The sequence below is a fragment of the Accipiter gentilis genome, chromosome 3 (assembly GCF_929443795.1).
Source record: "Accipiter gentilis chromosome 3, bAccGen1.1, whole genome shotgun sequence".
Taxonomy (NCBI): Eukaryota; Metazoa; Chordata; class Aves; order Accipitriformes; family Accipitridae; genus Astur; species Astur gentilis.
In genome coordinates, this window is record NC_064882.1 from 35446583 (window position 1) to 35459652 (window position 13070).

At 38.4% G+C, this 13070-nt stretch overlaps 1 protein-coding gene across 9 annotated transcripts in view; it reads right to left on the reverse strand.

The window, feature by feature from the left end:
• The window catches only part of PPP2R2C (protein phosphatase 2 regulatory subunit Bgamma), a 203960-nt gene that overhangs the window by 13817 nt on the left and 177073 nt on the right, over positions 1–13070 (reverse strand). For all 9 annotated transcript variants that reach the window (XM_049797897.1, XM_049797900.1, XM_049797903.1 and 6 more), the window contains one exon: positions 4407–4576. In XM_049797897.1, the coding sequence (XP_049653854.1) occupies positions 4407–4576 (170 nt within the window). The remainder of the gene's footprint in view (positions 1–4406; positions 4577–13070) is intronic.

Sequence of the window (13070 nt, forward strand, 5' to 3'; positions counted from 1 at the left end):
GCTGATACCCTAGATGTGCTAATTAATGTGCAAGAAATCCAATTTAAATAGTAACAAAAATGTCATATTCCAAGATAAGTGGACCCTCACTTGTGGCAGAAAGAACTTGGCTCTACTAAAAGAACCTGTAGTGTATGGTACTACATATATTTGGGCAAGGTATTTCAGAAGCCAAATACAGTACAAGGTTGTAGTTGTACAGGCTGCAAATTAGAACTCTAATTTAGCCCAAGAATATCTCCTACTTGGCTGAGACTTAAAAACAACATTGTAAATTCTCACTTACATACATGAAAAGTGGGACTAGCTAGCAGAAGACCTCTACTCTGGGCCATGTATCTCTGCTGAACAAGGGTTATCATATAAAGACCGATCTCATACAAACTCTTTCAATCCTTTGCTGAATTTGATTAGTTTTCCTTCTGGATGACTGGTTTCATTTCACAAGGAAATAATGAGCTAGAAAATCCCTGCCTAGATGAATTTACTAATGCACTTTCACTCCTGATGTTTTCCTATAGCTGTTGTAGAAACTGTAAAAGATGTGTAGATGGCCTCTCCCGAGCACACATACCAATGCAATAGCCGAGGGGCATAATTTAGCTCTGGCAGAAGTACTGGTTCTTGCAAGTGCAGGGAGACTACTCCTGCTCCCAATGGCCTGAGGGCATAAACATTTCTTCTAGTAAGATAACTTCCATCAAGACCAGAGGAGGGACAATGACTTTCACTTATATCTTCTTTAAAGTAACCCATTTTCAATAGACAAATTGTACCGTATCCCAAGAATATTTGTAATGTAAGGTTATTAAGGATTATAAATTTTAGTTATGAATCAATTTTCATTAATAGATGAGTGAACACTGAGCTGTATATCAACAGAAAATGTCTTTTACAGTAAATAACAGGCAAATGGTAGATGCAGATAAAACATTTCACAGTTAAATGCATTTACCCTCATGGTGAGCAATAGGTCAGAACACTTTTAGTACTGATGCAGTTTCTCGCACCGTCTGTAATTAAATCTTTCAATTTTCTCTTTACTTAGAGCCTTTTTATGTTAGCAGTGTAATTTGTTACAGAACCGGAGTCCTTTCCTTTATCATCTTCGTGAGAGCCCAACACTTGGAAGAAATAGAAAGGTTGGGTAAGGCAAGAGAAGCAAATAGATTGCGTTTTCCTCATTGACTGTCATTTCTAGGTCTTCCTCTTGTTATTATTTCCAGCAGCCATCTGTCATGACCACTGTCGTGTATACACCCTTTGCAAAGCGTGTCCAACTCCACAGCTTGGAGCTGTGCCTTTCCATCAGCTCTGTCAAAAAGCATTTTGCAGTTCCTCTCTCTGATTTCTTACTATCTCTTCAAAGTCTCAGCTCCTTTTGCTTGACTGGCTCTGTCTGCAGACTTGTACTACTGCCTTGGACAACCAGCTTGCTCTTCACATGGAGCCTTTGATTACCACATTTGACTACATTCAGACCCTCAGAGTGACCATGAAAAACTAACCGGAAGAAACACTTAATTTTCACTTTGTTTGCATGTTCATCTGCCACTACCAATTGAGGGTAAAGTCAGATTTGCCTTGTCTGTTACATATTGTTCTTAGCACATATGAATGGTACTTGAATCCAAACCAAGTAACTTGAATTAATCCAAATTAATTCCTAACTAATTACAAGAGGTATTCTCCTTTTCTTCACTGCACTGTTTTAGGTCAGACCTTCATGGAATTATCTAGCAATTCCATGCTCCAAACTAAGACAGCAACATGACTACGTGGGGAACTATTTCACTGGGACTGAATACTCAAAATCAGGAATTGCACTGGTGACACATCAGTCCAAATCCCTATGCAACAGACCCTGCCAAAAGTGAATCAAGTTATTGTCAGCTATGAACGGGTTCACCTCTGGTTGCTGCTGGTACAGTTCTGCTGGAGTAGTTCACCTGGCAGCTTCAGAAGAGTATCCTGCTAGGCAGGGCTGCCTTGCAACATTCAAGCAGTGGCCATTCCACTGTATTGCTCTTTTAGTGCTGTCCAGTGCACCATATTCTGCCTTTTTTTCTTTTATGTGAAGCATAAACAAGAGAAAATCACGTTGAATCACTGTCAGCAGATAACGTGTTTCAGCAAGGCTGCAACAGCTGCTCTATGCAATAGCATTCTTTTAGCCACAACATTGATAAGAAAAAGAACTTGCATGAGGAATTCAATTTTTTTTGTGATACTAAAACTGTAACCTGATAATGAAGCAGTACAGTCATAGACTTCGTTCTTTCTTACAACCCTGTGGGGAATTCTCTTTTTGTGACCCTTTTCATGAGTCTCACAGCTAGACAATATCTAAGTGGCTACCATGCAGTGGATCAAATGAGAAATTCAACCTTTTAATCTTTTAATGATACTCATGTCATCATAATTATGTGGGATACATAACTGAAAATGTTAGGTTTATTTGTTGCCTTTGGGTGATCCACCACAAAAAACTTTTTGAGAGGTCTCCAAGTTTCTATACGAGATTTATATATGTGTGAGAGAGGTACCTCTAAGACAAATTATTTAAAAGAGTAATTTAAACCACTTTTTCTTAAGAACAGAATTGTCTACTCTCTGCAGTTGAAAAACATGAAAGGTTACCCAAAGCAGTTGGACCATGTGAAACCTATGGAGTCCTGCGCTACTGGCTTCCTAAGGCCCCTGAGTTCCAGGTTCTCCTTTAGTCCACTGTAATGCTGAGCAATGCATCTGTATACTCTTTACAAGGCACTGGATAAATATTTGAAAATGAAAGACAATCCATAGGTTAAAGTAAGGCAGCAAGAACACTGTTATATTTGCAGGGTTTTTGTTGTTGTGGGACTTTTTTTTTTTCTTCTTTTTTCTATAAACTTCAGATTGCAATAACTAAGACTGAAAATTTTACATTATTTATTTTTCCCCATCTCAGCATGAAGAAATATAACTTTTTAATTGGCCCCACTGTTGGGTGTCAGACTGATTTAAAGGTGGCCAGCAAGTTTCACAGCTACCTACATGAGGAAATAAAAGCAGATGTCAAAATCAAGACAAACAGGTTGGCTTGACCAGCTATTCCTCTCCAGGGACAAGGTTTCCTACTCCATTAGCATAAGTATAAAATAATATATTACCTAAGTTCCCAAAATCTGAGATACGATCCTGTTATATAAAAGTCTCGCCCTTACCTTCCCACTCCATTTTCACAGAACATCAACATTTCTAACACATTTAGCATTACAAGTACTGCCATTTTCAGAGCAAATCCAATTCTGTAGTTTTAAAGGTATACAGGGTCAGACATTCCAATACTAACAGAAGACACACTGAAGAGTATCCACCAAAATTTAACGGGTGCGTTAGAAAACAGTGGGGCCCACTTTGTCTACTAAACACTAGCTAACAAATACCTCCAACATTATTGATGTAAAATTTCAGTTGTTTTGACAAGACATGCTACCAAACTCACATTACATGTTATTTTAAAACTAATCTTAATTACAGTTACTGTGAACTACTGTACCCCACCTGCCATTATACAGACACAGAAAACAAGGGATTGTTCCAGCACTGTCGCAGGACTGTCGCTAAGTAAGCGGTATGAGCCAGATGAATGACATTTTTCCTACTTTGCATACTCTTCTGTAGGTAGCTTAACAGTTTTTTCCTCATTGCATTTCCATAACAAGCAGTTTCTGTGTCATAGGCATACTTTCCTTCTTTAAGGCAGAGTCAAAAAATGTAAGCTCAGCCCTCTATTGCCAAACAGAACAGATGTCAGAGTACAAACTCAGCGCTGGCTGGAGCCACTGGCGTTTTGTCTGGATAATATCACGATGAATTCAGGCAACCAGATGTGTCTGTCTGGCATTTGCAAACTGCTGTGTCAGTGGTGATGTCAGGGTTTAACACTGATAGCTTCTAGAACTAGGCACAAGGGAGACAACACATAGATGAAGTTTTTAAAAACAAGTTCTCAAATGATAAAGGTGTAAACTCTCAGCAGTCCCAGCAGGAGCAGAATGCAAAGCAATACACAAAATCCTTTCCTTAATTTCTTTTAAATGTTAATAGTGAAACACATCATTTGAAAACAGATGCCAAAGGGAAGAGATGATTTCCCTTGTTAGAAGCATCATTTCTTTCAAGAGCACAATCCACAGTGAGTGTTACCCAGACTCACCAGGCCTTACACTTCCTTACTAATGCTGAAATTGCTCTTTTCCAACTACCAGGATGCCACTGTGAGGATTTTAGCCACCTTGATTAGCAGCTCTCTTAGCTAGCTGTTTCTTAGATCAAGCAATGAGAAGTTTAGGAAAACATTCAGTTTTTGAACAGTGAGATACTTTTATATGGTTGCATTTCAAGACGTGGGAGATACCCACCTGGTATGTTTCTACAGGCTTTGTTTCCATGTTCAGATCCCAAACCTTGACAGTGAGGTAATCTCTTGTTAGCATGTATCTACCGCTGTGACTGAATTTGACATCTGACACTGAAGAGATAATTTCTGAAAAAAATGATCTGTTACTGGGGTCTTCTGGTTCTTCATAAACTGTTCAAAGAAAAAGAAGCAAGAGAGAAATTAGAATTCTATAAAAAAATGCTCTTTTGTACAAACTGAACCATGCATTTCTTGTGAAACATGTAATTCAATGTACCAAGGAACATAATATAAAATTAATTATATGCCCAGCACTTAATTTATTCTTTTACCTTTATATAAAAATACAAACTGTAAGCTTTAAATATTACAATAATTAACCTTATAGCTACAGGCCCCAAGCACCACTTTGGGAAATTATGTAAATACACCAGTTAGTTGACTACAGCTACCTGTAGCAAGGCAGTTAATCTATGGTCAACCTTTCTGGGGTCCACACATCCTGCTTCCTGACATAACCAAAATTCAGGTGTCCCTGTTACATGAAAGGTGTACATGTGGTCTCACAACAGTCTTGGCATCCCCAAGAAGGCTGGTTACTCAGAGCCTGCCCTAGTTGCCAGAACCAGCTGGCCAGTGTGCAGGCTACTCACTGGTCATGCCTGAAGGCATCTGAGACTGAACACGAGAATTTTGAAAAGCAATTGCAAATTGCAATTACTTCTTCCTGAGAGGTGAGCAGAAAATAGACAGTGATTTACCATGTGGATACATGAACTACTTAGTTGATGTGCAATTGCTGACAGTTCCAGAAAGCACTAAACTCACTGTATGTGCTAGTTAGCTGTTCTGTGCATTGCATGATCCAACGAGGCAGGGAATCAGGAAATATTGCTTACAGTAACTCCATACAGGGAAATGCAGCTCTTGTAACTAGAAGATTGGTCATCCTTGTTCAGATGTACATAAAAATGATACTGGATGACTCCCATTGAATTGCAAGAACTTGAAACAACTGGTATCAGTAGGCTCTGCTTCATCTATTACAAGTCCACTGATCACCAAGGTCTCTTCATCCTTCCCCAAAAAGCCTGCACTAACTCCAGCCCTGCCTACCAGGTGCCTAGAGCAACTCTGTAGCATTTCTGCAGCTATCTGTGGCCCTGTGATCCAAATGACCTCATACAGTGAACTTTAGTAGCAAGTCAGGCTTTCAGGGTCTTTCAGTTCTCAGCAAAATCAGTAGGGTTTTGGCACCTATGTCTAGAATATTCTTTGAAAACTGGCAGTTTGGTGAGTGTCATTTTCAAGTTTCAAAAGCAGGTGAAGAAAAGCTGTGTGATGAGACATGAAAATGTGCTGAAAGTAGAACAACTTTTTACTGTCAGTCAAAACAGAGTTCTTTGTGTAGTCCACTGGAACATTTCTTTCTCAATTAATTTATCTATGACTATGATTCAGACTGTTGAAAGCAACAAGGTTACAGTTTCCATCAGGTGAAATAATGTTCTGCTGAAAGTTAAGGGTGAGTACGTGGGTGGAGTATGTGGGGTAATGCAAAAAATTATGGGCAATTTTCTTTGGGGGTGGGCAGTGGAATGCAGCCAGGCGTGCAATGAGAATAAGGGCTATATTTGAACATGTACCACACATCTAAATGGCAATGAACTACTTCAAAAAGGGGGAAAAAACTTTTCCTTTTAGACAGATTGTAAACGAACAACTTTAAATAGCTCTTTAAAAATTTGCCTAGACATTCTGCAAAGCAGGTATTTTGTAATTATCCTGTCAGATTTTCAATAGAAGTCTGACAAGCACAAAGCAATTATCATTTCTCATACCTCTTCCCTTTAATCTGTCCAAACTATGTGCTTGGCTGGCAGGAACTTCATCCTCCTAATTATGATGTGAAGTTGCTATTAAAACCAGGAAATTAAAAAAAAACCCCAGCCACACTAACTGAACTACACCTTTATTTATAGCTGAGATTTATTTTCTTGGCTCTGTGTGTCTCATCCAACTCCCAGTGATTAAAAGAGGAGTAATATTTGTACCTGGATACTCTGTATTTTGTTAATTAATGAGATTAAGCCATTTCATCCTTTATCTGTACTGTTCATTGCTTTTCTATCCGTACCACAGTAAGTATTAGAAAGACTTAGATTAATTAACTGCAGAAACTAATGCAGGCATGGAAGCCTCATATCACTACAGAAAGAATGATAGTGGTAGAAATTTTAGTAGCAGCAAGTCTTTGCAGATAGTTCCTACAGTCAGCATAACGAAGCCAGGAAAATTGTTATAGGAAATTAAGCAGCAGCTCCCAGAGTTACTGAGAAGCTTAGCAACTAGCAGCATATGCCAGAGCAACCAGAACAAGGCATTGGCCTCAGGACATGAAGGTGAGATACAGTGTTCTTGGGTCTTGGCTATTTCTGGTTTAGCATCAACATAAGGTTATGCATACACTGGAAAAAAGCATAGTCTTTATTCAGTTTGGCTAATACAAGTTGAGTAATTGGAGACAGAACAGCAGTGACAGCCATGTGACTTGGACTTCAGTTCAGGCAAGCAATTCAAATTCAACCCCAGCCTCTTCAAGCTGATAGGAGAAAACACGGTGCTGGCCCACCGTTTGCAAAACCAGGTTTGCCAGCCTGCACTGGAAACACATTTTCTGTTCATTACAGTTTAGACTTGTCCTTCGGAGGCCATTCTTATGCCAGGGGGCAATCAGCACCACAACCACAAGGCTTCAAATCTAGCTTATTTTTCTATATCTAAATAAATCTTGTTAGACCAGGACTTGAAATCAGAACTTTACCGAGATGCGACTACAAATTCTATTGAATTTCGATGAATTTCTTGATTAACTTATTAATAACTAGCTTTTGCCATGAAAAAGGGTATTTAACTTTCATTAATATTGTTCTTTATAATCTTCACAGTGCTAATTGTATGAAAGACACAAAGCTACCTGTCTAGCTGCAAACTAACGAACACAGGAATCACAAACGGTGTGGTGTGCTGAGCTTTCACATGACACTGCTCAGACTTAAATATGAACTTGATGACAGGACTGTGGAATAGAGAAATATCATGGGATTACAGAGGGAAGCTGAGCATATCTCTGAGTACAGCCAGTGGTGGGGAGGAGCCTCCAAGGAAGACACCATTCCTGCCCCTTACTCTGCTGACAGATACTAGGGTAAACTGGGAAGTCTGCTTAGGGAAATAAAAATGCTCAATCCCTCTCTGCATGGCTTCCTACTCACAAGTTAAAAACCCGGGTAGCTTTTCACAGAAGTCCAGACTTTGGAGAGAAAGATGGGTTGGGTGAAGGATACTTGCCAGAGCACTGTTTTCCTGAATCCTGAAGAAAGTCTGCAGCAGAAAAATATGCTGCTTCTTTTTCAAAAGGAACTGCCATCTGCTGAAAAACAAACTCTTATCTCTCGTAAAAAAAATTCTTAGTGTTCCTTGAATTTCTCTGATGTAATGTAGACATGGAGCCTCTCCTTAGAATCAGTGGATAGAAAAGGCATCTCTAAGGTGTGCAGAAATATATGCAGATGTGCAAAGTAAAAAAAAGGGGGGCGGGGGGTGGGGGGGGCAGGAACAGCTGGAGTGGGTGGGAAGGTCCATCTCACTGAGCTTCCCTTCCAGACACTGCCCGAAAGAAAGCAGACGCCTCGGACAGTAGCTAAAAAAGAGTGAGGTGCACACACTTCCCACTAACACCCTTGTGGCTCTCACCAAGCCAGTGAGTTGCACTCTGGGTGTTGTAGGTGCTGCCACTGCAACTTACCATTTATTTTAATATGAGCCTGACTCCACAAAATTGAAAGCTATACATTTTGGACGAGACACATCCAATAAAGAAAAAAACCCAAGCCAAACTACTCTTCAAGTTCAAATCTAAACAATAACTAATGGTGGACAAAAATTAGGGCTGCACATGTGAATGTAACCTTTCTTACACATCTTATTCTTAGTTTTACATTAATTGCCAAAAATGTCTGATAATATTTAGATTGGAATGTCTCGCTCCACTCAACACACACCACACAAACTGTAAGGGCACGAGGTGCGAGTGCATGCTTTGAAATCCCACTATAATGGTCTGGAGAGAGAGCTGGTAGTCACCAATACTGCCTTCCTCTTCAGCTTTGCCAGCTACCTTTCACTGCTGTACAATATTTCAGTTTCCAAAATACGTAATTGTGAAAGAGCGATATCAAACAGCTAGGAACACAGGAAAGTGATAAATCAAACAGCACTACTGTGTGCACTCCACTGAAAAATAGTGAGTAGATTGTAGTTAACCATTATCCCAGCAATAGCCAAAAATAACTCAGCCTTAGAAAACGTAAAACCCCATGTTCTCATAAAGGGTTTTTCTCTTTGTTTCTCCCATTTCCAAAGACACACATTTTTCATGGAGTCATTGGTGTTCTCCAGATCCCAGCGCCACTGAAAATTAATATTTTTTTCACTGGGCAGAGCTTTAATCACTGCAGGGTGTAAATTCTGGCATATGTGAACTTTAAAAAATAATAATAATGCTAAAAATGGCTCATATGGTGGGTGCAGTATCACAAACCAATATAGCACACAAAATCCTGTATCGCAACAAGGAGCATGCATGATTATTTACATTATTTTATAGGACCCTGGGTAATGTCTTGGCTGAATTTTCAACATTCCTTCCACTTCTTTTCCTTTTACCTTCACTCTCTTGTCTGGGTGAAATAAAACCACAAGTACTCACAGCACTGTTGCAAGGCAGATGGTTCCAAAATACAAACACAACTAATGCTTTTAAAATCACAAAGAAGAATGATCTATTTAAAGGAAAGCAATAACAGTATCTGAGATAATAGGGGCCAGGGGTTAGAAAATTATCTAATATAACGAAAGTTTATCTGGAGCTACTTTTTATTTTCGACCTGAATTTACAAGTGTATAATGGATTGATGGGATAAAAGAAATGTCAACTGTATTCAGTTAAACAAATCTTTCATTGCTTTAAAAAGAAACATAGAGTACAAGCTTTGCCAAAATTTTGTTATCATGGCCTGAGCATTTGATGATAACTGCAAGGGTTTACTATGAAATATCAGTAAACAAAACAAAGACAAACAGACAACTAGCAAAGGAGAAGACCCTTGATGATAATGCTATGTACTGCTTAAGGCATAAAGATATGAACCTTGAAAATTTCTATTACTGCTGACCAGAAGCAGAACTACAGAAAAAAAAAAAATTTTTGCTACTACAGAGCCAAATATATTTAAAAAGAAAAGCTAAGATGAATCATGCTTACACATATTGCAGAACATGTGATTACCTGGGAGGGGGCGGGGATGGGGATGACAAAAACAAAACCAGGGAAAACTTGAAGATGAAAGCTTACCAGCTCCACAGATTTGGTAAGAAATCACATAATTCATAGGATAAAATCATTAGCAGCCTTAAAAAGTCATTCCCTATAGCAGAAAAAATCCACAGCTTCTTCTGAAGCTATTTTCTTTCTACTTATGAACAAATATTAACTTATTAAGCTTTTTTTTTTCTAGAGGATACTGTTTATAGTTTGTATCCTGCCCTGAAAACTTCTAGTTTTATGGCATTTAAGTGTTGTTACTTAGATTTCTAAGTCCTTGGAAATCCTCCAAAGACACCTAATGGATGTAGAAAATTCTCCAGTTCCTGTTCAAGGGTCACAGCTACAAATGGGTGAAGACAGTTTTGGCAACACTGGAAAAAGAGGCAGTGGGTTTAAGGAGGAGGCAGAAGACCATAGAGGCCAGAGATGGCGAAGATGCTGGAACAAGAGAGGAAGAATAATTTTCTTTTTTATTATCCAAGCATGCAAACAGTCTGCACTTAGGCTGAATTAAGGACTTATTTCAGATAACCTCTGGGTTACACAGGTATGCACAGAACAGGTGTATTTCAACTGGACCTGGGAATACTGGTGGTGGATCACGTAATTTCTCAGCAGGCTTTAAGTTTCATAAACACAGAAAACAGATGCAGTCTCAGGCCAAACAATTTATCATCTAAATAAAGTCTCTCTTTCATTTCAGATCCCAAATGAAAATGGCTTCAATACCTGATTAAAATGTACTGGAAAATGGTACTTTGAAATGTATGGAGTTTCACCCATCTTGACAGACTTGCCACAGCAACTTGCAAAAGGAACAAGAACCAATATGCTCTCCTGATAGCTCATAAATAAACACTTCCAAACATTCTTTTTTTCTGGAATACATGGTTACTAATTAAATGTTTCTCACAAAACTCTAGTATATTTAGATGGCAAATTAGCACCATTCCCCAAGACAGCTGTGATTTGCTCCACCACATATATTTCATAAAGTTTAGCATAAAAAACCTAAGTTAAATTTCACTGAATTTCTACAAAAACACTATTCACATTCATTGTTTTAAGTCCACGACACTTGTTAGTATCATTCAACACAGAAAGCATTATTTTTTGTGTGCCATTTAATTCAAGTTTTGCTTACATCTTGAGCTATGTGTAGTTCTGGTCTTATCTCTAATGTGTTAGAGGTCTCAAGAAGACACAAAAATGGGCAATAACAATGACCAGAAGTATCAAATTACTTTGATGCAGGGAATGACTAAATAGACTGGGACTCCTCAGCCTAGGAAAGACTGAGGGGTTTGTAATTAAGAGTGGCATGGAAAGGATGAATAGGGAACGACAGTTCACTTTGTACACTGTCTCTTCCAATCAACAAGTAGGGGTCACCAAGTGAAACTAGGAAAGGGTAAGTACAGAGCAGATGGTTCTTCGTACTATGTATGCCTAATTAAGCTACTAAAGACTTTACTGAAAGATATTGTGAATGGTAAAAATTATACACAGGTTCAAAGTAACTGCACAAATTCAAGGGAAAAAACCCCCAAACATCCATTTGAGTATTGTTAAATGCAGTAAGTTCACTGTGACTAAAGTCCCTGAACCCCAAGGTTCCAACTGCAAATTGCAGAGGCTAAAGATTGTACGCTTGCTCTGTTCTTAAATTTTCTGTTGACGTTGCTACTGCCCACTATCAGAGCCAGAATACTAGGCTAGAAGGACCTCTAGTCTGCCCACGTATAGTCATTATTACGCACTGTTTGAAGTCTACTTTAGGATTTCATACAAAAGAGTTCATGAGTTCATTCTAAATGAATCAAGAACAATACCGAAGCTCCCTTTGAAATTCACGGTCTCTTTATGCCTTTTAGCTTAATTGTTTATGATAATAGTTTGATTTACCATTATTATTACTCTATCTTTCACTATCTCTGAATGTTTTATTTTTTTGTATTAAGCCAATCCACTCATACATTCACCTCCTTCAGAAATTCTCTTTCAAGATCAGGATGTTCTGCTAACATGACAATCTTGCCTTTGTGTTCTATTCTGATTAATATGGTTATACATGTGTGGGAATTTTTGAGTCCACCTTCATAAGCAATCAAAAATACAATTATTTTATAAGACATGAAGTATAAACAAGTAACCACAATTATTTAACATTTTATGTTAACATAGCCTGTTTTAAACTGAAAAAGCAGTATCTTTTTATATTTCAATTTTCTATTTGCTTTCATATAATTCAGAGGGCACCTCTTCATGCCCTGGTCACTTACACATCATTTTCCTTCGAGTAAAAGCAAGTTTCTGAAGCTACCTCCGCACCACAAGACTGAAATTCCGCCTATCGTAAAGCATTCTTTTATGCAATGACCCAATATTAAAACTAGACTTCTCATCAATACCTCTAGAGAGTATGGCTTTTAAAAGTGAAGCCTCAAATCAATATTTAAGAATCTGTTTTACCATCTGCAGTGAGTTGCTGCAGCTTGTCACAAACCACAAGGGATAGTGCATTAGTGCTGAAAGGCAAAGCCAGATCAATAGCTAAAGATCAGTGGGTGGGAGCTTCACTACAGAGTTGCTTGTATTAATGTAACTTTGCCAGTGAGTTTGTTAATAAAGAGAAATGGTGCTAAGGAGGGCAAGGAAGTGAAAAAACGCAAAGCTGATCTAGAAGAGCAAGCCGCTTTAAATCTCAGTCTCAGAAAGACTTATGCGTGTGTTTAATGCCACATGTTGTGAGCAATCTCGCAGAGTTCGTGGGACACAAAACTGCTACTCTACAGCCAAATTCATGCGGTCTTTCCAATCTTGATATATAAGATTAGTGGTAAGTCAGGGGTTTATCCCCCAGTGCAACAGGATCTTGAAAGAATAATGTCGGTTTCATGAGACACTGAAAAGCAGTATTTGTTGCTATTAAAAAATTAAGCAAACAAGACAGGAATTTTAATAGCCTGAATAATTAAAGCAATCTTACAGCAATTATTTGCTTTATCTGTGTGTGGCTGGGGGAGAGGGGTTAATGAAACACCTCTTCAATCATAAATCATTTACCATTGCTTCAGGCTTCTCTCTTTCCTCTTACTATTTGATAGCTAGAAGTACATAAATCAGTTTTTTTCTTCCTCTGATTTAATTTTAACATATCTTGCACAACTGGAGGAAATACTATATAGACATAATTGCATTTCTGTAGAAACACTTTGAAATTTTCATTAGCCATGTTTTAAATGTCTTTATTATACATTCATCCAAACCGAGCAG